Source organism: Cydia splendana, unplaced genomic scaffold, assembly GCF_910591565.1.
Source record: "Cydia splendana unplaced genomic scaffold, ilCydSple1.2 scaffold_42_ctg1, whole genome shotgun sequence".
Classification (NCBI taxonomy): domain Eukaryota; kingdom Metazoa; phylum Arthropoda; class Insecta; order Lepidoptera; family Tortricidae; genus Cydia; species Cydia splendana.
The window spans coordinates 900,828-926,863 of record NW_026946887.1 but is presented as its reverse complement, the minus strand read 5'-3'; the positions used below and the strand labels follow the sequence as shown (position 1 = coordinate 926,863).

Here is a 26,036-nt window from a genome sequence, read left to right as displayed (position 1 = left end):
TATATATTTACATATAGACATAAATGATTTTTATTAATTTTGGATCGTCATGTGCTTTGATCCATGTTTTTTTACATTGATGTGAGTTAGAATTGTTTAATATCAAGGGAGTGGCGCCATCTGTTAGAGAGTAACTTTGTCTTGATTTCTGAGGCAAGGGGTTTCTTTTGACTTTACTTGTCTTATGGGAATCACATCTCTTTGCTAAAACTACTCAAGATTGGTACTCGAGTTTAAAGGAAATAAATAACAAAGATCTTATATTGAAGTGCGCCTAACGCGTCAAATGCGTCAAACGCGTTTCGTTAATGTCTTTTATGGTTATAAATACCCCCACGCCAAGCTGGGAACTGATGATTCTATTTTTGTCCGTCGGATTGTCACGATCTCTGGCTCGCCCGTAGACGTTAAAACAAAGGTGTTATTTTGACGATTGGATGTTTGACTTTACGTAGCTACTATGCTGCTTTTTGTCAGACTGTTCAATTGTTAGTTCAGTGTAAATACTTACGTGTGTTTTGGTGTTTTTTGTGTTTTAGAGCCAGATTAGTGTCTGATTGCACGGTCAATCAACCGGAAACGCCTAACCTAGCGGTGATAAACAGGCTTTTCCGGGAATCCAGTAGAGTGTTAGGTCCAGGTCGCGAGAGGGGCCTGGCGTCAACCTTTTTACCTACACAGGTGACGATTATACCTCTTACGTTCTCTTCAAGGTCTGACAGAGGGATGTGAGGATCTCACGTGTGGATCATTAGGAGTAATCTTTACTCACTGAAATCTGTTGGTAATTGAAGAAGCGTGGTCTTGTTATATATATTTATATATTCACATTTTATATTTGGAATAGGGCGCCTTATTCGTCAGTACCCTTGGCTACGGCCTACACTGCGGAGGGAGGCAATCACACAGACACTAGGGTTTGCAATACCTCGGTTTTGTCGGCCGAACGTTTACAGCTTAAATTAGGGTCCCTCTTACACACACTCCTCCCTGTAAAGATAGAGGTTCGCCTCTAGATTTACACATTAGAATAGGGACATTGGGGTAGAGTTAGGGTAGAGTCATTATTTGGGAGTTAGGGTTATTTATTATTTCTTTCTTTATTATTATTTATTCTCTCACATATATTTTGGTTACACACAGTGTTAAAATCATTAGAGTGTTAACTGTTTTAAAATACAGAATAAAATTAAAGTCTAGTTTCAGTAGCATATGGATGGGTTACTGAGGCTCGTACATTAGATATGATTTAAAGGTAATACATTATTATATTGGGTGAGATAGGGGAACAAAGTTATTTGAGGACATACTAAATAATTTTGTTATAGGGAGCTAGTGACAGGCGAAGCAGTTCACTAGTGACAATTTGAGCTTTTCTATATCGGGGTAACTAAGGGTATTAAATCATGTTTAATAGACGATTGCTTCAGTATTCCATACATTTATAGCAAGAATATCCAGATGAGTTTCTTGGCGTTTCTTCTTGTCTGAAAATATGTTCCGAAACGCAGATAAAAGTAAATATTACATAGTGCTTAGAAATACCTATTAAAAACAAAACAAAATAAAATAGGTATTATTTAGTTTAGAGACCCGTCTTCATCCGAGGCGTGACAGTAGATAAAGTATGTTTGTACGTATTAATATTTGCATCATTTACATATAAATATTTTCCTTTAGCTAGTTAGGTTAGCGAATGGATATAAAAGGAAAATATAATTACAAACAACAAGGGCTTATACTACTGTTCATGGTAACTGGTCACGGTAGGGCTCGGTAGGAGATAAAATCTAAAAAATATAATTTATTATTTATTCTTCATATGATTTTGTTTTTCATACGATAGTGTTATAATATATAAATTACAGTAGCAATATTTACAATTACATAGGGTATTTTAGGGGTAATATTTTGAATCCAAATCTAATCAGTCTGCACATAAAAGACGATGGGTACTAAGGTTCACAATGTATTAATTTCACTAGACGATCACATGGCCAAATTAATCTATTTTTCTTAATTTATAATCAATTCTGGTTGAGTTCTATTAAAGTAGATTAGTTATTAGAGGGTTAAGGTACATTTTTTGGTGCCGTAGTGACCAGGATTATATATATAAATAGTTTGTTTCATAAAGTAGCCTCTTTGGCTACATTTTTGCTGCCGTAAGAAAACTGGAATGTGAGTTGATTTGATTTGGATTTAATTAAATATAAAATAAAATATTCCTATATACTAGTATCTAACTACAATATCAATTTCTCCTCCTCGTGGCTTCATTGTATTGACGTAGCTTGCGTGTTAGGGATTTACGTCACCTGAAAAAATACATTAGTATAAATAGACAAATAAAACTAGCTAAAAATACAATGCGTTATACGAGTCCAAAAGAAAATAGGGGGCGATAGTTAAATTTTAACAATCAAATATAGGCATATTTGTATATGTACGGACATATACATATATGTATTAAAACTAAACTATCAACACAGTGTAGAAAACCAGTGAAAGTTAAGTGTTTAAATAAGTGATAAATAAGTGTTATTTTATAAAAATAAAATAAGTGTTAAATAAGTGTGTTTATTAAGTGTTTTAAATAAGTGAAAATTAGTGTTAAAACAGTGTCAAAAAGTGAGTTAATTAATTAAAAATCTATTAAAATGGAGAGGTCTACAAGACAGCGAAAGGCCGCAGCTAAGTCTAAATCTACACGTCAAAGCATACAACAAACTACGCCGTCAATCAAGAGAAGTACTGTTGAGCGGGTAAATCAAAAAACACGAGTACCTCGTAGAAGCATAAAGAAGAAACCAGATGTTAGACGTGGATTGTTCTATCATTTGCTAAAACAGACCGAACAGAAAATGACAGCAGGGCTTAGTCAACTACGAAACGAGCTTGCAACGGCAATTAGTCCTGTACAAGTGGAAGCTATAGAGACTGCAGATACATCGGAGCAACTCATGGAAGAGACAGAGCATATTGAACCAGTTTCAGGCAGTGAAAAGGAGCTCTCTACTGAAGAGAAGAAAACAATCATATACAATATTAAAAACACTAATATGGAACGTCCCAAGTTCGGCAAAACTAAATCGCATCCAGTGACATTTCTAGAAGACCTAGAAATGTATCTTAAAAGGGTCGTATCTGATGGAAATGAAATAGAATCGGTTCTCGAATGTTTAGAGATAACAGTTCGTGATTGGGCCAGATTGTATAAAGACAGGTGGACCAGTGTAGCAGAATTCAAAGCCGACTTTCTCAAATCCTACTGGGGGACACATGAACAAAATGAATTACGCAGGAATATTGTTCACGGAGTTTGGGATAAAACAAAAGTAAATAGTATGCATGATTATTTTGTGCAAATGGTTGGACAAGCAAAAATGTTGACATATGTTATCTCTGAGAATCAATTAGTTACTGATATAATGAGGCACTTTCCTCGTTATATACAACAAGCGTTTGCGTCATCAAAAATTATTACTATCTTTGAAGCTGCCGAGTTTCTACGCGCGATGGACGACGTAAACAAACAAGAGCCGCGAGCAGTACCATCAACGTCCGGGGCCTCGAAACCATCCAATCAGACTATGAGAAAAAACCAGACACAATATCAAAATTGGCGGAAACCAGAAGCAACGACAGCTGTTATAGAGCAAGAAATAGTTATCGACGATTCGGAAAACTAATATCTGCTGATAAAAACGTCCCCGGGTCAGCTACAGAAACAGATGATAGGGTCAAAATTCTAAAAATGATGTATAGAATGAATTGGTTGCCAGGCCAATTGTTAGGAAAAAATAATAATGGGTTGCGAGCGCCGATAGAACTAGAAATAGTCAATGGTGAACAAGGAGTGGGATTAGGTTACAGTAATTTAGAAAAGATCCAGTTAATAGGGTTACATGATTTAATTAACGTTTTAAAATTAAAAAGTGAATTGGTAGAATTTGATGTAGATGACGAATTTATCGCGTCCGTGTTTGAGGAAGAAAAAGAAATTCCGGAATCAAGTTCGTTTAAGAGTGAAATAATTATACGTATGCGAGACTTTCTTATAAGAGCTTTGCTAGATACAGGTAGCGATGTGACGGCTATGTCTGAGGAATTTTGGGAGGTTGTAAAAAATAAATATCCTGAAATTCCAGTAATGCCGATCAAGCCTTTTAATATCAAATCAGCGTCAGGGCACAAAAGTAAAGACATTAAAATTACAGCATTACTACCTATCGGTATAAATGATTTACAGATGGAAATCGGGTTTGTAGTAATACCTAATCTAAGTTTTCCAGTGATATTAGGATTTGACTGGATTAAGGAAAATGTAGTATCGATTGACCTAAGAAAAGAGAAATGTGGAGTCAATGTCGAATATAAAGGTGAAACTACTTGGATACCATTTCATGATCGATATAATGGATGGCAAGATCAATGCAGTATAGAGTCGTCAAATCAATCTCAAACGCAAGTGACATGTAAAGTCGGAATACCGTTAGTAGAAAGTGAGAAAAAAGCTTTACATTCGGTATTGACAAAACATAAAACATTATTTGATTCAAAATTAGGCAGGGCTAATTGCTATCAACATGTGATAAAAATGGAATCACGCGCACCTGTAGTAAAGAGAACGTACCCCGTGCCATATGCGTATCGCGAGAAAATAGAATTAAAATTACGCGAATTAGAAGAACAGGGAATTATTAGTCGTTCACAAACTGAATACTGTAGTCCGTTAACATTTACATTAAAGAAAGACGGAACAATAAGAGTCTTATTAGATGCGCGTGAAATCAATAAGAACATGATATCTGAAACCGAAAAACCAACTTTACAATTGGACGTATTAAACTCATTTCACGGAGCGAAATTTATAAGCGTAATTGATTTGAATAATGCGTACTTTCAAATACCACTATCGGAAGAAAGTAAAAAATATACAGGTTTCAGTTTTAATGGGAAATCTTACGTGTATAACGTGTTGCCGCAAGGACTCAAAACATCTGTGGGAAGTTTTAGTCGTGCTATGGATTGCATACTTGGTCATGACGTTCGCGAATTTTGTGTCAATTACTTGGACGATTTAGCCATAATTACTACCGGTACCTTGCAACAACATTTGGAACACTTAGATATAGTGTTGGGAAAATTAGGAAAAGCGGGCCTAACTTGCAATTTAGAAAAATGCAAATTTCTATGTAAAGAGGTGCACATGCTAGGATATATAGTATCAGTAGATGGAATAAAAACCGATCCGGATAAAATTAAAGCGATACAGGAATTTCCAGCTCCAAGAAAAATAAAACAATTAAGAGCTTTCTTGGGACTGTGTAACTTTTATAGAAGATTTATCCCTAATTATAGCGAAAATGTACAATCATTGTGTCATTTATTGAAAAAAAGAGTGACGTGGCAGTGGGGTGTTAATGAACAAAAAGCTTTTGAGACAATAAAAGGGACTTTCGTAGATGTTATTCAATTACAACATCCTGATTTTAGCAAACCTTATTATTTCCAAACAGATTCCTCAGGTATCGGCTTATCAGGCATACTTTATCAACTTGATGATAATGGGGAAATGAGAGTTCTTGGGTTTCATAGTAAATCTCTAAGAGGGGCTCAATTAAATTATTCGACGACTGAAAAAGAATTTTATGCCGTTATTAACTGTTTAGAAAAGTTCGAAACTTATTTGAGAGGTTCAAAGGTTATTATTCAAACGGATCATAAGGCTTTACTATTTGTCAAAAATTGGAAATTATATAATGCGCGAGTAATACGTTGGATCAATTACTTAGAGCAGTTTAAATATGAAATTGAACACATAAAAGGCAAAGATAATATAGGAGCGGATGTGTTATCTAGATACCCACCTCAAACTGATCTTTTGCAGGAAGATAAAGTACGGCTGCCCGAGATTCTTTATACTGAAACAGAAATAAATAAAGAATTGATAAGTAAATTAAAAAAGGTTAAAGAATTACAAAAACAAGATCCCGAAATTGACGAAAAAATTCAAGGTCTAGAAAATGGTGATATTAGTGATAGAATCGGTCAAATAATTCAAAGATGCTCATTACAGGATGGTGTATTGTACTTCACATCCGATAATAGTCCAAATAAAGTTATATTTTTGCCAAGAATGTTAGTATCGGATATAATAAAACAAATACACTTAGAAATGGGTCATCAAGGGGCTTACAAGGTCATAAAATACATAAAAGATAGATTTTATTGGAGGGGTATTACGCAAGATGTTAAAAAACTAATAAGAACTTGTCATACTTGTCAAATGGTGAAAAATGATTATATCAAACACGTAGGACCGTGTAAGTCAATAGTGAGTAATGATATCGGAGATTTAGTCATGGCGGATCTTTATGGGCCTTTACCGTCAGGACAGTTCGGAATGAGCTATATTTTGGTAGTTCAAGATTCATTTAGTAAATTCATCAAACTATTTGCGTTACGGAAGGCTACAGCGTTATCTGTGGTAGTTAGTATGAAAAAATTCTTTAAAATCATTCAACCAAAAGCAATTTTAACAGATAATGGTTCGCAGTTTATTAGTGATCAATGGAGGCGTTTTATGAAAGAAAAGGGGGTCAAAACTATATATACAACAGTTAGAAATCCTCGTCCAAATACTACAGAACGCGTGAATAGACAACTTGGAGTATTATTCAGGACTTACTGTGAAAAACGACATCAAAGTTGGGTGAAAATATTACCAAAGATAGAAACTCTATATAACAATACGTTTCATGATAGTACAGGGTTCATTCCATGTGAAATAATGTATGGTCAGCCTACGCAATTAACATTTGATAAGGAAATTATTAGTCATATAAAGAAAAACATAGCGGACATTAGGCAAAAGGTTAGAGAAAATTTAAAGAAAGCAGCTGAGATAAGGCAGGCAAAGTTTAATCAAAATTATAGACTGATTCAATTTCAAATAGGGGATTGGGTTAAAATAAAAAAGTTAAATAAATCAAATGCTCAGCAAAAGATAACAAAAAAGTTCGAAGCAATTTATGAGGGACCTTATGTAATTGCCGCAATTCCCTATCCAAACGTATATATTTTAGTAGATCCATATACAAATATATACCGAGGTAAATACAATACAATACAATACATTTGTCAAGATATTATAAAGGCGAATTGAGTAAAAATAGCTGATCCGGTGAACGTTGATTAAAATGTAATGTTTAACTGACATTTGTTAATGACTGTATTTTTATTGTTATGTTAATTAGATAAACAGAACTAATTGTTATGTTTTAATGTTGATAAAAAGGTTTGACTAGAAAATAACTGTTAAAAAATATTAAAAAGTTAAAAAAAAAATAGGTTAAATATTATAAGGATAGATGTATTAGACATTGAGTAATATTTTTGAATTTTTCTAATATATAACATAGAGATTAATGACGTGTTTAAATGTACTTACCAAGTTTAGAATAGTAGCACAGAAGTTCTATTAAGGCGAGTCGAATGCGAAGGCGCTGAATGTTGTATTGTAGCTGAAATCATTAAGAATTTTATTTTATTAAAGAAAAAAAAATGTATACATAAGCATTATTGTTATACAGGTTTTTAATAAAAAAAATGTCTAATTAGAATAAATATTTTTTGGAACTACGTAATATTGTTATAGAGATTTTTAATAGCTATTAAGAAAAAGAGAAAGTGTCAAATTAGAATAAAGAATTTTTAGAAATAAAGAAAAAAAAATTGTAAAAATAAGTAGGTAAGTTAGAATAGGGTCTTCCATCCACATCCGGCATAACAGTAGTCCGTATGTGTGAAAGTAACACTATTCACATATACAAGTCGCTTCATTCATATACACGTAGAATAGGCAACTAACTTTGGTTTTGATTTTGTAATAACTTTGATTTTGTGTAATGGTAATTATCATAAAAAAGAAATATGTTAATTTACAATAACCCTTTAAGCATGTATATTAAAGGGTTGGGCTACCTAATGTTACCCGAAGGCACAAATAGCGGTAGTGGATTTTCACAAAAAAAAAAATATTTTTCATTATTATTATAAAAAAAAATAATTAATTAAAATATATAATCAAAATATCTTATAAATAAAAGAGAGATGAAAAGTAAATATCTTGAATTCATTAAATCATTTTGAAAAATATATTAATTATAAATAGTATCGTTTTTGGTATGTTAATAATAAGTAAGCATTTTAATTACCTTAAAATAAAATGAAGGAACAGCATTCAGCGACACTCGGTCTTTTGTCATGTGGAACATCTGGAAAACGGGAAGTACTCAGTTTAGACAGAGAACATAGATGTTTTGTAATTATTTTGGTAGACATAAATTTCAGTAGATGAAAATTATCAATAACATATTAAATAAGACATACATTTATATTACTTTTAATAAAAAAAAAAGTTGTTGTAAAAAAAATCATTAGAAAATAATTACAGTAAAAGTTTGATTATTGCGATATAGTTCATTATAATTATTTTATTTAAATAAAATTGAAAAATGTTAGGTTAGGTAAAGCAAACTTACTTAGAAAATGTTGTCTCATAATTAGGAAGACTAATTACATATAATCATCTTACACGAACGCCTTACTTATCCTGAAATCATATTATGTAAAAATTTAAAAATCTTAAAATCAAAACAATAGTTCTAAAAATAGCTGAAAGACATCGTGAGACGCATTCAGCCACTTATAAAAGATCGGGAAAAAAAAGGTTAGCAGGTACTCCTTTAACTGTGTGTGACGACGCTTTCTTATCGTGTTAGTGTAAACAAAGTTTTTAAACGAGAAAAATAATATGGTGTAAACTAATGAGTTCAATTTACCAATCATATCTATATGTTATGGGTAATTAAAGTGGCAGTAGGATAATATAACATATTAAATATAAATTAGCATTACGTAATATATACTATGTACTGAAAGAACTGACCGTGTTCTACCAAGTTGACATTCCTAGAAAAACATTGTTCTTTAGATTAAAACAAAAATGTATGATAGTAGAAAGAACCGAGTATTACTTACATAAAATGTTGAATCAAATAGGATCACCCACGTCGTCTAACAGTCCGGACTCATTTATGAGGGCCTGAAAAATAATAATCAAATAAACATTACCTATTAAGTTTCTATGGAATCTGAAAGTAAAATAAATGTACTTCAAATTAAAACAACTTACGTTGAAATCCAGCGGAGGTTCTTCGTTTTCAACTACTTGCTCCGGGATATCAAAAAGTATATTTTGCAAACTTAGTGAAGGCTGTAAAATAAATAAACATAGTTAAATGCAATAAGCATGTATAGGGACATTTGCCAAGTCAGCTCATATTACAATTGTAACAATTCTTCATGTACTTATAATATAATCAAGTTAGTAAATTCAGTGTTTCAGTTAACCTCGCTACCCCACCTTCAGGAACTATCTAATATAACTCTAAAGTGGTGACCCCGACTGAACATTGGTAGCGTAGGTTGTTATTCGGACTTTTGTGGTTTATTGTTACGTGAAAATGACCACTGAAGAGAAGACTCCGGCAGCCTTGCAACTACAGGACATCGTAGTGCCACGCTCCGCCGAGGTCATGGCGATCTCGGTGTCGAGCCGTATTCCAGACTTCTGGGTTGACCAGCCCAGAGTATGGTTTATACGCACGGAGGCCGTTTTAACGCCACAGAAGATAGGCGACGACGCAAAGTTCGACATGGTGGTGTCCAAGCTGCCGAAGGAAGTCATACTCCGACTTACGGACTTCCTAACGAACCCACCCTCCACCAACAAATACCAGGAGCTGAAAGCCAAGCTGTTGAAGATGCTAGAAGACTCTAAGAACAGGCAGGTGGAGAAGGTCCTAGGAGAAATGGATCTAGGAGATCAAAAGCCGTCGCAGCTATTAGCTAAGATGCGCAACTTAGCTAAGGATAGCTTTCCAGACGCGACATTGAGAATAATGTGGCAAAACCATCTGCCCACGGCGGTGCGTGCAGTTTTAGTAGCGTCCAGAGAGACGGACCTTGACACGTTGGCCAGCATTGCCGATGACGTGTCAGAGGCTACAAGAAACCCTCACGTGGCAGCAGTGGCGGTACCACAGGGCCAGGGGCACAGCGCGCCAGCGAGAACCTCAGGAACTGCAGATACAGCGGTGATACTAGCGGAAATCGCCAAACTGAGTGTCCGTATGATGGATTTGGAGCGTTCGAGGCCAAGGACACGGAACTTCGGACGCAGAGTTAGAGGAGCTCGATCCACATCCAGGCACAGGAGTGGAACTCGCCCACAAAGTAGCAGCAACAGGGCAGGAAGAAACCCGGACTGGCTTTGCTTCTACCACTTCCGGTTTGGACCGGCCGCCGCGAAGTGCATCCAGCCTTGCGCATGGGACAAGAAGCAGGGAAACGAGTAACGATGGCACAGAGTTCGGCGGAGACCTGTGCTATCCACACCAGCCGTCGTTTGTGTATAACAGACTTAAATACCGGACTGCGTTTTTTAGTTGATACAGGTGCGGACATTTCTCTAATACCGGCGGACAGGAGACTAAGCGCGGGTGAGTGCACTAATTTAAAACTTTTCGCAGCAAACGGTACGCAAATAAAAACATACGGTGTTAAAGTGTTGTCTTTAGATTTTAAGTTACGTAGGCCATTTCGATGGGAATTTGTGATGGCCGATGTCAGACAACCAATACTCGGGGCCGATTTTTTGAGTTATCATAGGCTTTTAGTTAACCTGAGCGAACAGAAATTACACGACCTTGTAACAGAGTTCAACGTATCTGCAACGGTTGTCAATAGCAGTCAGCCGTCCATTAGTACAGTTGATGGTAATCATCCATTCCACAGTTTGTTGTTACAATTCCCTAGCATCACGAAGCCGCCGACGTACAGGGAACCCCCTGCGCACGATGTTGTGCATCACATTGAGACAACCGGGCCACCTACGTTTGCGAGGGCAAGGCCATTACCACCGGACAGGCATAAACGGGTCAAGGAGGAATTTCGCCGAATGCAAGAGCTAGGCATTTGTAGGCCAAGCAAGAGCCAATGGGCTAGCCCGTTAACAGTGGTAACGAAAAAGAACGGCGAAATTCGCCCTTGTGGGGATTATCGTGCCTTGAACGCGCAAACGAAACCCGATAGATACCCGATACCTAGACTACACGATTTCACCTTCATATTGGCAGGTAAAAAAATATTTTCAAAGCTAGATATAAACAGAGCTTATCATTGTATACCGGTAGCCAAGGAAGATATCGAGAAAACAGCAATTATCACAACATTCGGGTTATGGGAATTCCCTGTCATGTCGTTCGGGCTTCGCTGTGCCGCACAAACCTTCCAGCGGTTTATGAATACTTCAGTACTGGAAGGCCTAGACTTCCTATTCAATTATCTAGATGATGTTCTTATCGCAAGCGACAACGAGGCGCAGCATAGGGACCATCTTAGACTGGTTTTTGAACGTTTTGCTAAATTCGGAATTACAATTAATTTAGCGAAGTGCAGTTTCGGACAAACGCAGTTAGAATTCCTGGGTCACCAGGTGGACGCATCGGGCATTAAACCGTTAGAGGAAAAGGTTCAGGCTGTAGCACAGTACCCGAAACCGGAGACAGTGGAGCAGTTGCGACGATTTCTAGGCATGCTCAACTTTTATCGGTCTCATATTCCCAAGGCAGCGGCCATACAATCAAAACTTGATCAATATTTAGTAAACACGAAAAAACGCGATAAAACGGCGATAGTTTGGACGAAGGAGACTGAGGAAGCGTTCGAACAGTGTAAAGAGGGCCTTAAAAAAGCCGTTACACTGTCGCATCCTCAGTCCGGCGCGGTTCTAGCCTTAATGTCCGACGCGTCATCTAACTGCGCGGGTTCTGCATTACATCAGTTGGTCAAGGGAAAATGGGAACCATTAGGGTTCTTTTCAAAAAAACTAACGAAGGCCCAGAAAAGTTATTCCGCATATGACTTAGAACTGTTAGGTATTTATTTATCGATGAAACATTTTCGCAAGTCATTTGAGGGCAGACCACTGATAGTTTATACAGACCACAAACCTTTGTGTCATGCGTTCGAAAATATAGGGAAAAGTAGTAGTGAAACACCGCGACGTACGAGACATTTAATGTTCATCAGCGAGTTCACTACGGATATTCGTCACATAAGCGGGAAGGATAACGTTGTGGCTGATACGCTATCCCGTATAGAGACCATTGTTTGCCCAACCGCTATTAATTACACGGAACTCGCTGACGAGCAAGCGCGAGACGAGTACCTAGCGAGCATGACGCAATCAGACCGGCGCGACGGAAACGATACTGTAGACATAAAATTACTCGCAATACCGAATTGTCAAAAGGCTGTATATTGCGAAATATCGTTGAAGGAAGTAAGGCCGTATTTGCCCGAAAAGTTTAGGCGCGCCGCGTTTGAAAGCGTCCATTGTCTGAGTCACCCCGGAGTACGCACTACTCGCAAAATGGTATGTCAAAAGTTCTTTTGGCCAAGTATGAATAAAGACGTAAGTCATTGGGCCAGAGCGTGTATACCTTGTCAAAAGGCGAAAGTTACCCGACACACTGTTTCTGAGTTAGGTACATTTGAAAACGCTGATAGGCTGTCGCATATCCACGTGGACCTGGTCGGGCCGCTCCCGACATCTCCGCATGGAAATCGCTACCTAGTAACAATAATAGATAGGCGTACTAGCTGGCCGGAAGCTTTTCCAATAGCAGACATGACAGCAGAAGTAGTGGCTAAGACGGTGTTTAGCGGGTGGATCGCGCGTTACGGTTGTCCGTCGCAGCTCACAACAGATCAGGGACGTCAATTCGAAAGTAACCTATTTAGAGAGCTATCGGATTTGTTAGGCATAAACAAAATCAGAACCACACCCTTCCACCCTCAGAGCAATTCCAAGGTAGAACGTTTCCACAGGAGTTTGAAAGCAGCACTAATGGCCAGAATGAACAATACCTCGTGGGAGGACGAACTGCCGACCGTCATGCTGGGCCTGCGCGCGGCAGGACGAAGCGATAATGACGTAAGTGCCGCAGAGATGTTGTTCGGACGTACGCTACGTTTACCTGGGGATTTCTTTGACACACGCCCCACGGAACCCAGCGATCCGGGTAGTTTAGTAGAGAAAATTCGGGAAACAATATCTCAGTACAAACCGGTATCTGCGGGATCACGTAACAACCGCATTTTATTTGTGCATAAGGAATTAGCATCATGTCAATACGTTTTCGTCAGGGATGACACCGTGAGGAAATCATTACAGCCACCCTATATGGGACCTTTTAAAGTGTTAAGTAGAGACGAAAAAGTATTTTTAGTACAATTCCCAAATAGGCAAGCTCGTATCTCAATTGACCGATTGAAACCTGCTTACGTTTGGAACGACGACGTAGCTACCGATAGCAGCGAGAGTACTAAGGTAAGCGACTCCACTGCAGCGCGAGGCGAAAGCGAAGCTATGGCGAAACCGCGTACCACTAGAAGTGGTAGAGTTATAAATAAACCGGTTAGGTTTTTAATTGACGAATAGATTCGCGGCATATATAGTTTCGCACATAAAGCACTAATTAAGGAATTAATATACTATTATGAATTTTTAATGTCGAAATTTTACATTGGTTTACATTCATATTTTACACATTCTATTTTTACACTTTTTTATCATACACTTATATACAAAACATACATATACATTTTTTTATTAAACTGTTCAATTCATTTTAGCATTTATAAGATATTATCGCATATCGGTAAACGCAAGTAATGGTTGACTGACATTATACGGTTATTATGTTGAACTACTTAGTTGTAAATAGCAATAAGAATTGCTGAGAGCTGATGTTATACTTTGGACTTGGATTTATCTTATTGCTGGCACGAAATTTTGCAAAATGATGTGCTGTGACATTGCGTAATTGTTTTGTGTATGTATTTAAAGTAGAATATTGTAATTTTTGTTGAGACTACTTCACTTGCTTGTGCGCAACACGTACATCTTTCAGTTTTATACTGTAAACAAATTGTGAATTATTAATTAAAATGGGCTATAACCAAAGTAAAGAAGAAGTACCAAGCAACAACATAGCAATAGCTGAAGTCCACAGTGTCACTGGTCAAGTGGACACGAAACTGAATTATTTCGGAATGGTGCTCATGGTAATCGCTATCATATTGACGTTATTTCTTTTATACTTCGTACAAGCGAAGTGCAGGCAGTGTATGCGCACCTGGTTACAAAAAGCTGTAAACAAGGTTCCGCCGACAGCAGTGGTTGTACATAGGGAACAACCACAACCGAAACAACAACCGGTAATTTACTAGTGAAGTGAAGTGCAGTAAAACAAGTGTTGTGTAACTAAACTTTATTTCAGTCTTTAATCATAATGTCTGTATTACATATAGTACTTATGTTTAAAAAACCATTGGTACATTGTTCTAAAAATAGCTAACTGTAATGTGTTAATATTATACGTGTGACGGCTTGTGGACACGCATCGCGCTATGTCAGCGTAATACGTGCCTACATGCCATTCGAGTACATACACTGATTAGCCATAACAATGTAAGGCTAGAGTCACACGGGCGGAGTTAAGGAAGGATCCCACAAGAGAGATCATTGTATTTTTATTATATATTTTTTTTTGTTTCAAAAAAAGGGGGAAGTAATATAGGGACATTTGCCAAGTCAGCTCATATTCAAGTGCGCGTGTACCGCGATATGAGCTGACTAGGCAGTGCCCGCGGCTACAGTGCGGGCCCCCCCGCTATATGTAAGTCAGTCTCGCCTTAACCATCAGTCATGTAACACCTGACAATTGTAACAATTCTTCATGTACTTATAATATAATCAAGTTAGTAAATTCAGTGTTTCAGTTAACCTCGCTACCCCACCTTCAGGAACTATCTAATATAACTCTAAACATGTTTATACAGCAATAACATTATTGATTTGTTAATCATACTTACTTCAATAGCAATAACAGCGTGGTGTGGAGACCCCGGAGCTGCTTGAATTATTTGTATAACGTATCTGAATCGTTGTCCGTTGGCGACTAGTTTTTCCTATAACAAAAAAAAATGTTTTTGTTTTAGCGTTAAACAGTATTGTAATAAAAATTAACAGATTATTAAAATAAAATATTTCTCAAAATATACATATAATATAATAATGATGTAAATAGTTATATAATTATTTGATATAAATATAATTAAATAAATGTATACAAACAAAATTATATACCCTTAATCTGCGGAGACGGTCCTTGAAATTCCTGATTTTCTTGTTAAGCATTTTAAAATTATAGTGAGGTTGGTCTTTCATACACAGTATTAAAAGATCTAGACGGGCAAGTTCGGTTAGAAATTCATCACCATGATATAAATTATTGATGTCCCAAATTATTGGGAATTGCAATATTTTGTAGTCAATTTCTTTAAGTCGCATTTTTGAATAGTGTACACTTCACAAACACAAGCTAGTACTTCAAATGAGGGTTTTTCGTTGCGTATAACGAGTTGACAATTTGTAAACTATGGTGTATGCCAGGGGGCGCCACTGTGGACGCCATAGACAAAGTAAGGGAAGCATCAAACATCAAACATCAAACATCAACATTTATTCAGCAAATAGGCCACAAGGGCACTTTTACACGTCATCATTGAATTTACATATAAGCAAAAATAATAACATCAACAATTTTATAAAATAAAACTAACAATTCAATCTAACGTATTACAATTACTAAGAGATGTATATGGTCTCTTAATGTCGAATTACATAAAAAATACAGATACAAAACACAAAAAAAAAATCTATAATATTTAGAGGTGTAAATGTCTCTAGGTGTCAGAACTATAAGATTATATAGTTTATCAAGTTATCCTTAGAGATGTATAGGGTCTCCAAGAGTCAATATCCTGTATAATTAATACATTCATTAAGAGAAAAGAAACATACGAGAGCAGAATGAGGCGTCTCACTGTAATTAATTAATAAAAATAAAGTTACTAAGTATAATAGCTTGTGTTAGCTTAAACAGACCAGTCTCCACAAACAGCACCCGTTCACGAGTATGACGCGTATCTCAGCCATCGCCTCCCTCAACCTTCATTCGGGAAAGTGGCGACCCGATCAACGACGCCACCGTACTTATAGTATTCACTGATGTTGCTAGCAAACAAATTAATTGAAATATAATAATTTAAAATATTTTAAACTTGGATTTAAGTAAATATCAATATTCACTGTCATAAAAACATGTTGAAGTCATAAAATTTAGAAAGTTGGATTTGAAGTCATCGGTCGTATAAATAAAGAACCGTTTAAAACAATAGAATTACACAGAAGGGTCATATTGAATGCACATGTTGGAGTTTGTAACAAAAAATCAGCCAACGGCTCGAAGGGATCTTTACCTGCTGTTGAAATGCGTGGTGTTTTGAGTACAAAGTTAGAGATAAAGTGTTATTTAATTAATTTAGATAGTAAAAATACACAAGTATCGAATAAATATATCATGAATAGTGATTTAGATTGAATACTGATTATTCAGCAAAGGTGGTTGACTAGGTAGAATGCCGAATAGTTGCAAATATTTTTGGCATGTCTAGTATTTATAGTGTAAATGTACAAAGAATTAACATGTTTAGAAATAGGTTATATAAAATATTAATACAATGGTATTTTTGAATATTAAATAAATACTTTAACATAAAATTTGTTACATTATCATCAAATATAATAACTATTTATTAAAAACATGAAATTCAATATTTATCTTACTCTGCATATCAAGAGAACAAAAATATATTTGGGGTTAATACTTTAAAAATAATACTATATAATAAATAGTTCACGCGAGAGTTAGCGATAAAATAATACATGTGGTATATACATAATGCAGAAACATTGGCATAAATATACAAAATTAACGAGTTCAGTTGTATACATAAATGATTAGATAAAATATAGAAATAAAAAGTAAGAAATACATTCAAACTTACCAATTATTTGTTCAACAACAAAATTCACTATAGCACTACACTTCACAATAACACCCAATTGCACTACATCGGATAAAATTTAAAACTGTTCAATGACAACGGACAGATAGACGTGCGATGCATCTCTCCATTATCATTTTCGAGGCGCATCTTTGCGGGGTTGCCACAATAAAATAATGAGTTATCGTATTGCCATAGTAAGATGTAATAACGCAACGTTAACTAACATGGTATTAACGTTATTTCAACTGATTTTTTTTTAACTTCAATATAAATAGTTTTGCAAATACAATTTTTTGGTATTGTTTATAATAAATAGGAGGGAGCTTGGGGTTATGTCAGAAATATTGTTTTTTCATAAATAAAAATTAAGTTTTATTTGATGCATTTTATTTTGATTGCAAATCATTGACGTTGGCTATCTGTAGAAATGGCTTAGTAAGAATTGAATGAACTGGCAATTGAAAGGCAATGAAAGATTATTAACTTATTTAATTATAATAATAGATTGATGGATATCTGGAGATTTTGCAAGAAGTGTGTGAAATTTTGTATTTTTGTATGAATGATTTTTACGGTAAGGCAAATGTCAGATTGCAATCAACCTGGATTTGTTGGTATTTTGTTGCGAATAATACACAAAATAGTCAACAAATTCTTATCAGTAGGCTAAAATCGTATGACGATTCGACCCATTTCAAAGGGTAGTTTTTGTTGACTATACACTCCACAAGAAGCTAAGCCCATGACTAATTACACACCTCATCGTGAATAAGATCTTTGATATCAAAACACGATGATGACATGTCAACGAACATGCATTATCACATTATTATATGCGAAAGAGTTATTGGTGCATTATTTTTAAATATATTTTATAGAGCTTTTTGAGATATGGTTTTATATAAAAAATGGATTTATCTTATTATTTATTAAATATAAAGATGTATTAAAATGTCTACAAGTAAGACTTATTTTCATATGTTATAATGGTGAAGTGTTTATAGTACTGTAGGTAGTTATAAAATATTTTTTTTTTTATATTATTATTTTTTATTTTCATGTATAAATATTTTTATTAGGATCTATTTACAAACATTACATAGTAGTTTTGATTTAAACCTATGTTATGTTTGTGAAGGTAATATTTTGATACAAGTATCAGGATATTATCATGGTATTTTAGGTTTCTTTAACACTTTATTGTTAATATGGGAGTAAGTTTGAAGTCAAATATCTTGTTCATGTATGTGACATTTTCCAAGAAAACTTGATTGGGAGGGATGATTTGGTAATGGAATTCGGATTGGATTTTAATTAATGGAGAATGAGTATCCCAGTATTTATACCAAATGTTTTTTCTACTTTGTGAAGGGAGGTTTTATTGGTTCATTTATTAACCGGACAATGTGGTTAAGTCGTCGGATAGAAAGATCCATAGACTAGGATGAAACCATAAAATCGAGCTACTAGAGTTTATTGGATTCACGACCCAATACCCTAGATTGGTAGGAAAATCGTGACGAAAAGATAATCATAATACATTATTAAAATTCAATGATCTGAGTTTTATATCTAATCAATCACAATCAATGAGTATTGGTTTAAACACACATCATACACCACACGTTTAGTATACAAGGGGAAAAAAAGGGGATAATACCAACAAATTAAGGATATAATTTTCATTTTTATTCGAATAGGGTCCGAGAATTCTACATGTATGTGTATATGCATACATTGCAAATTCTCGAGGGGGCGACTGTAACTAGACGCACTAGCTGATCTAGTTAACATTTATAAATAATGATTGACACAGCTGATCAATCGATAATATTTTCATAAACTTTAAAACCTCAATTATTATGTACAAATGTTAATTAAAATAAATACATGTAAGTAACTATAATGTATGCATTCAGTAAATTAATTTTAAATAAAAACAAAACATTCTCACGAGAAATCCGAAACAACAAACAAAAAACTTAACAGAGTCAAGTTTCGTAGTGGGCCATTAATCAGAAAAAGTGAGTAGCTGAAACCAAAGAGAATGGAATGTGTATAGAGAATTACTGTCGGTGAATTTTGTAGTCGCGAAGGTTATGCTGCCATCTGTTGACGCAGTATTGAAACTAAAGATGAAAATGTATAAAAATATCCATAAAATATATATATTTACATATAGACATAAATGATTTTTATTAATTTTGGATCGTCATGTGCTTTGATCCATGTTTTTTTACATTGATGTGAGTTAGAATTGTTTAATATCAAGGGAGTGGCGCCATCTGTTAGAGAGTAACTTTGTCTTGATTTCTGAGGCAAGGGGTTTCTTTTGACTTTACTTGTCTTATGGGAATCACATCTCTTTGCTAAAACTACTCAAGATTGGTACTCGAGTTTAAAGGAAATAAATAACAAAGATCTTATATTGAAGTGCGCCTAACGCGTCAAATGCGTCAAACGCGTTTCGTTAATGTCTTTTATGGTTATAAATACCCCCACGCCAAGCTGGGAACTGATGATTCTATTTTTGTCCGTCGGATTGTCACGATCTCTGGCTCGCCCGTAGACGTTAAAACAAAGGTGTTATTTTGACGATTGGATGTTTGACTTTACGTAGCTACTATGCTGCTTTTTGTCAGACTGTTCAATTGTTAGTTCAGTGTAAATACTTACGTGTGTTTTGGTGTTTTTTGTGTTTTAGAGCCAGATTAGTGTCTGATTGCACGGTCAATCAACCGGAAACGCCTAACCTAGCGGTGATAAACAGGCTTTTCCGGGAATCCAGTAGAGTGTTAGGTCCAGGTCGCGAGAGGGGCCTGGCGTCAACCTTTTTACCTACACAGGTGACGATTATACCTCTTACGTTCTCTTCAAGGTCTGACAGAGGGATGTGAGGATCTCACGTGTGGATCATTAGGAGTAATCTTTACTCACTGAAATCTGTTGGTAATTGAAGAAGCGTGGTCTTGTTATATATATTTATATATTCACATTTTATATTTGGAATAGGGCGCCTTATTCGTCAGTACCCTTGGCTACGGCCTACACTGCGGAGGGAGGCAATCACACAGACACTAGGGTTTGCAATACCTCGGTTTTGTCGGCCGAACGTTTACAGCTTAAATTAGGGTCCCTCTTACACACACTCCTCCCTGTAAAGATAGAGGTTCGCCTCTAGATTTACACATTAGAATAGGGACATTGGGGTAGAGTTAGGGTAGAGTCATTATTTGGGAGTTAGGGTTATTTATTATTTCTTTCTTTATTATTATTTATTCTCTCACATATATTTTGGTTACACACAGTGTTAAAATCATTAGAGTGTTAACTGTTTTAAAATACAGAATAAAATTAAAGTCTAGTTTCAGTAGCATATGGATGGGTTACTGAGGCTCGTACATTAGATATGATTTAAAGGTAATACATTATTATATTGGGTGAGATAGGGGAACAAAGTTATTTGAGGACATACTAAATAATTTTGTTATAGGGAGCTAGTGACAGGCGAAGCAGTTCACTAGTGACAATTTGAGCTTTTCTATATCGGGGTAACTAAGGGTATTAAATCATGTTTAATAGACGATTGCTTCAGTATTCCATACATTTATAGTAAGAATATCCAGATGAGTTTCTTGGCGTTTCTTCTTGTCTGAAAATAGGTTCCGAAACGCAGATAAAAGTAAATATTACATAGTGCTTAGAAATACCTATTAAAAACAAAACAAAATAAAATAGGTATTATTTAGTTTAGAGACCCGTCTTCATCCGAGGCGTGACAGTAGATAAAGTATGTTTGTACGTATTAATATTTGCATCATTTACATATAAATATTTTCCTTTAGCTAGTTAGGTTAGCGAATGGATATAAAAGGAAAATATAATTACAAACAACAAGGGCTTATACTACTGTTCATGGTAACTGGTCACGGTAGGGCTCGGTAGGAGATAAAATCTAAAAAATATAATTTATTATTTATTCTTCATATGATTTTGTTTTTCATACGATAGTGTTATAATATATAAATTACAGTAGCAATATTTACAATTACATAGGGTATTTTAGGGGTAATATTTTGAATCCAAATCTAATCAGTCTGCACATAAAAGACGATGGGTACTAAGGTTCACAATGTATTAATTTCACTAGACGATCACATGGCCAAATTAATCTATTTTTCTTAATTTATAATCAATTCTGGTTGAGTTCTATTAAAGTAGATTAGTTATTAGAGGGTTAAGGTACAAATCTACAACCAACACAACACAGCAACATCTTGTTTACCCATACTTGTGGTTGTTGTTTACATATCGTAAAACATTGATGCGACGGAGGTTATCAGGGTGGCATGTGTACACAGTCGAGGTACTCCAGACCTGCACTTGTTCCTGTCTCAATGCCACTCCGACCTTTCTAGTACGTTAACCTTTACATATTTTATTCAGAACATTACCCTTTGAGCTTTCATTTACAAATGACCTCTTAAATTGTCCGAGTTATTAACAAGGCCATTTGTTTTCTTTTTCTGCGGCATTATCGAAAACAACGATTTTCTCGTAGTTAAGTAAATGCCTACTTTTCCTTTTCATTTTCATAAAAAAACAATCCATCCATCTACGGCCCGTAGATTTAGTAACTGATAAATGGGCTTCCGACGTCTTGCTGACGAGCAAGTTTTGCAAGTTTTTCAAGCTCATATGACGATATGAGCTTGAAAAACTTGCAAAACTTAACAATCATTTCAAATTTAAAAATAACAAAAGTGTAAAATCTTAAATTGAAATTTTATCGGAAAAACAACACATCCGTAAATTTTTGTCGCAAAAATATGGCGAATATCGTGGCATCAGTAAACTATTTGTTTTAAAAAACCATTTAAGTGAGACCTTCAGCTTTTATAGCAGTTCCTCTAATTTATATTTGGGATGATGACGAGGGGCGCGGAAGGTCATCGTTGTCTGGTGGTCTGTGCTGACGGTCAAGGTTAACATGGCGCCTGGCTGGCCGCAGATAAAATAAACTATCGCGAAAATGTAAATACATAATATGTTGGATCTGCTACCTGTTTGACTGAGTCAGTGTAGGTTGTGGGTTCTGTATCTTGAGATAATTCTTGTCAAAGTCCAGTATTAGCTTAGAAGTAAATCATTCTAGTCAAAGTTCATATTTAGTGTTTAAAATTACTTAAATTTTTGCACTTGGAGAATTATTGGTTTTTACAGATGGCTTATAATTACTATTTGGTATTGCAAGAAAGTTTCATGTAAAAAAGGCAATTTATGTCGACCAGATCATCTCAACTCGAACACTTAACTCCCAACTCAAACACACATAATCGTCTGATGCGTCCCATTCTCGTCATAAAAACTGCATTGGCTGTAATTTGGCAATGGCTGCGTGTTTACGACAGCCCAAACAGATGTTATAATCTGCCCAAATTGCTGCGGTGTAAGTACAGTAATCAACCACAATAACAATTCACAGAATTTCAGGTATCAAGCATCAAGTCTCAAAACTTATGATTTATATCCAAATATTCGCTCCATCGGGAACGAAATATTGTGAGACGCAATTTACTTGTATATTTTAAAAATGTATTAAAAACACGCACACTTAATGGCATAATAATTATATTGTTTTTTGCTGTATCGTTACTGGCTAAGCTAATATCATATAGCTAAGCGAAATTATCTAAGTCAGAAAATAAAAAGTAGTTCCGACATTGTTAAAGCAACCTGGAAAGTTATAAATGTGGAGACTGGTCGCTCGAAACACACAAGTAAAGAGCTTAAACTAAACATTGATAACAAAATTATAGATTCCAATTTAGAAGTAGCTACAGAATTTGAAAAAAATTTCACCGAGGTACCAGTATCCACAACTAAGGATTTAAATTCATCACCCTGATCTGCTGTTACATTATTAAAACATAACGCTCCAGAGTGTTGTGGAGACCTTCATTTTGAACATGTTTGTACCTCAGATGTAATAAAGGCGTTTAAATCAATTAATGTCAAAAAAACTAATGACCTCTGGGGAGTCTCTGTCCATGCTGTCAAATCCTTAGTAGAAATTGTAGCGCCTGACTTGGTAGTTATATTTAACAACAGTGTTGATTGCGGCGAGTTTCCTGATCTAATGAAACATAGTAAAGTAATTCCTTTATTTAAATCTGGTAGCAGCTCTGACCCCACTAACTTTAGACCGATATCTGTGCTACCAATATTTAGCAAGATTTTTGAAAAATTAGTTCTTTCTCAATTAGTACGACATTTTAACGTTAATAATTTGATGCATAATAAGCAGTTTGGTTTTACACGGGGTCGCTCAACAACCGATGCCGGTGTTGAGCTAATTAAGCATATTTTCGATGCCTGGGAGGAGTCACGAGATGCTTTAGGTGTCTTCTGTGATTTATCTAAGGCCTTCGACTGTGTTTGTCATGAAACATTAATGAGGAAACTTCATTATTACGGAGTTAAAGGATCGGCACTGAATTTACTTAAGTCCTACTTAAATGGTAGAATACAAAGGGTCGATGTGAATGGACAGCGACCACCTGGGTCATTGGTCTCTATGGGTGTACCACAGGGGTCAATATTGGGGCCTTTCCTGTTCCTTATCTACATAAATGACTTGCCATTCCTTGTTAAGACCCACCATGATATAGTATTGTTTGCAGACGACACCTCACTTATTTTCAAAGTCAAACGACAGCAACAAGCTTACAATGATGTAAACAATGCCATTTCAAAAGTAGTAAGTTGGTTCAATGTTAATAATTTATTGTTAAATGAGAAAAAGACTAAATGTATTAAGTTTGTCACTAGTAGTAACGTAAGGCTTGTGCAAACAAGTGTCATTGTGAAGGATGAGGAATTGAAATTAGTTGATAGTACAGTTTTTGTTGGTATAACTTTAGATTCTAAACTCCAGTGGAGTCCCCATATTGCTACTCTTTCGAATAGACTGAGCTCTGCAGCTTTTGCAGTGAGCAAAATCCGTCAGTTAACTGATGTGAAAACAGCTCGATTAGTATATTTTAGTTACTTCCATAGCATTATGGCATATGGTATTTTACTGTGGGGCGGTGCTTCAGAGATAAATACCATTTTTGTTCTGCAGAAGAGGGCTATTCGAGCAATATACAAAATGAACCATAGAGACTCACTTAGAGATAAATTTAAGGAAATTGACATAATGACAGTGCACTGTCAATACATTTATGAGAATATTCTGTATGTACATAAAAACATTGTAAATTTTAGGAAAAATTGTGAAATTCATAATATTAATACTAGAAATAAACATAAGCTCGCAGTGCCCTTCACTCGGCTCCATAAAATTAAAAAAACATTCATGGGTGTAAGATTTTATAATAAACTTCCAAACCATATTACTGAATTATCTATTAATAAATTTAAGAATTATGTAAAGCGTAAACTTATTTCTAAAGCTTATTATACCACACAAGACTACATGAATGATATTACAACGTGGGATTAATTGTTATTCGTAATGATTACTTATTTATTAGGTATATTTGATTATTGATGAGGAAATGGATATTCCGATGTAATACTATCTACTTCTTTTGTTACTTATGCTTTTTTTTTGACATTTAGATTTTATTCTAGAAATTCTAGACTAGTATTTTTTATACAATCTTTTTAATGTTTGACGATCCTTTTGTGAAATTCTTAGTATTAAATTTGATATGTATGTCGATTATCGATGGTCTCAAAGGCGGTGGGCGCGTGGGGGTAGTACGATAATGTATTACTTCACAGCTAAACCAGTATGCTACCATGCTACCAGTGCATGAAATAAACATTAGGACTCGTTAACCATACTAGTGCCTACTATACTTCAGTACTAAATGTTTAAAAGAACTAATTGCTATTTTTAACTCAAGGGAGCGATATGAAAGTAAAAAGAAACCGTTTAAATCTTTATTCAAGTCAAACTAGGCCGGCTTCAACCCTACATATCTGACCTGAGAAGATTTAGCCCTATATGGGACCGGCAACAAACTCAGAGGGATAAATCATTTCAAAACAAGTTAAAACAACACATAACACGTCATTTCTTTATTTCACAAAAGTAAGCTTCTAATGAAACATAAGAAATCAAAATAACACTTGAAATAAAACACTTAGCTAAATGGTTAAAGAACGCGGGATTCTATACGCTATCAGAATAATCCTTCAGGTATAAACCTTCAGGAACGTAGCGAGTTAGGCACGAGGTTGGCTAACGAGTACGTCCGATCTCTAGCGCGGTCCGATCAAGAAGAAACACCAGCGGCGGAGCCTCGCTGCTCCAGTGCTACCGCCTCAACGTCAAGTTGGTCAACCTGCTTGACCAGTCTACCAACATACCGACAAAAACGCCAACTCGTGCCTACGCTCACTCGAGAAAAACCTCTCGACGTTCCAAAGCCTTCTACCTGTCATCTCAGTTCAACAACACGCCAATAGATGGCGTTACTCTCTACGCAACTTTATTTCAACAATGCGCCAATAGACGGAGTTACTCTCTACACAACTTTATTTATTTTGTTACAACCAAATAATACGTAGCTCAACATTGCTAATCGATTTTATACAGGCGTCTAAAATAATGAACTATAACACTGCAATTCGTCTTTCTGGTGTCAGGTTCCGACATGTATAATAATCCAATTTTATTATGGAATAATATTAACATCAATAAATTGCTCTGATAATTAGATTAAGATTAACTACGATTCATAAGAGCTTGTTGCTAGGCCTACATGAATAAAGTATATTTTTTTGATTTGATTTGATTTTGGCTGTGGTTGTATTGCGAGTTTAGAAAATAAATATTATATTTAGTGATTTCATCTTAACGCCATGATTTATATTATGAATGTGATACCTAATTAATAACATGTGCTATATTAATGACACAGTGGTATGGTTACATAGAAAAATAAGTGCAAATGGTGGGTTCCCACCAA

The 26,036-nt window shown here is 35.3% G+C and overlaps 2 protein-coding genes across 2 annotated transcripts in view; one reads left to right on the top strand and one right to left on the bottom strand.

The window, feature by feature from the left end:
• Positions 1-26,036, bottom strand: part of LOC134805561 (uncharacterized) — a 266,023-nt gene that overhangs the window by 187,707 nt on the left and 52,280 nt on the right. The window lies entirely within an intron of this gene.
• On the top strand, positions 9,378-14,960 carry LOC134805576 (uncharacterized). The gene is made up of 2 exons (XM_063778852.1): positions 9,378-10,305; positions 14,655-14,960. The coding sequence occupies exons 1-2, from the start codon at positions 9,534-9,536 to the stop codon at positions 14,771-14,773; spliced, it is 891 nt and encodes a 296-aa protein (XP_063634922.1). The 5' UTR covers positions 9,378-9,533; the 3' UTR covers positions 14,774-14,960.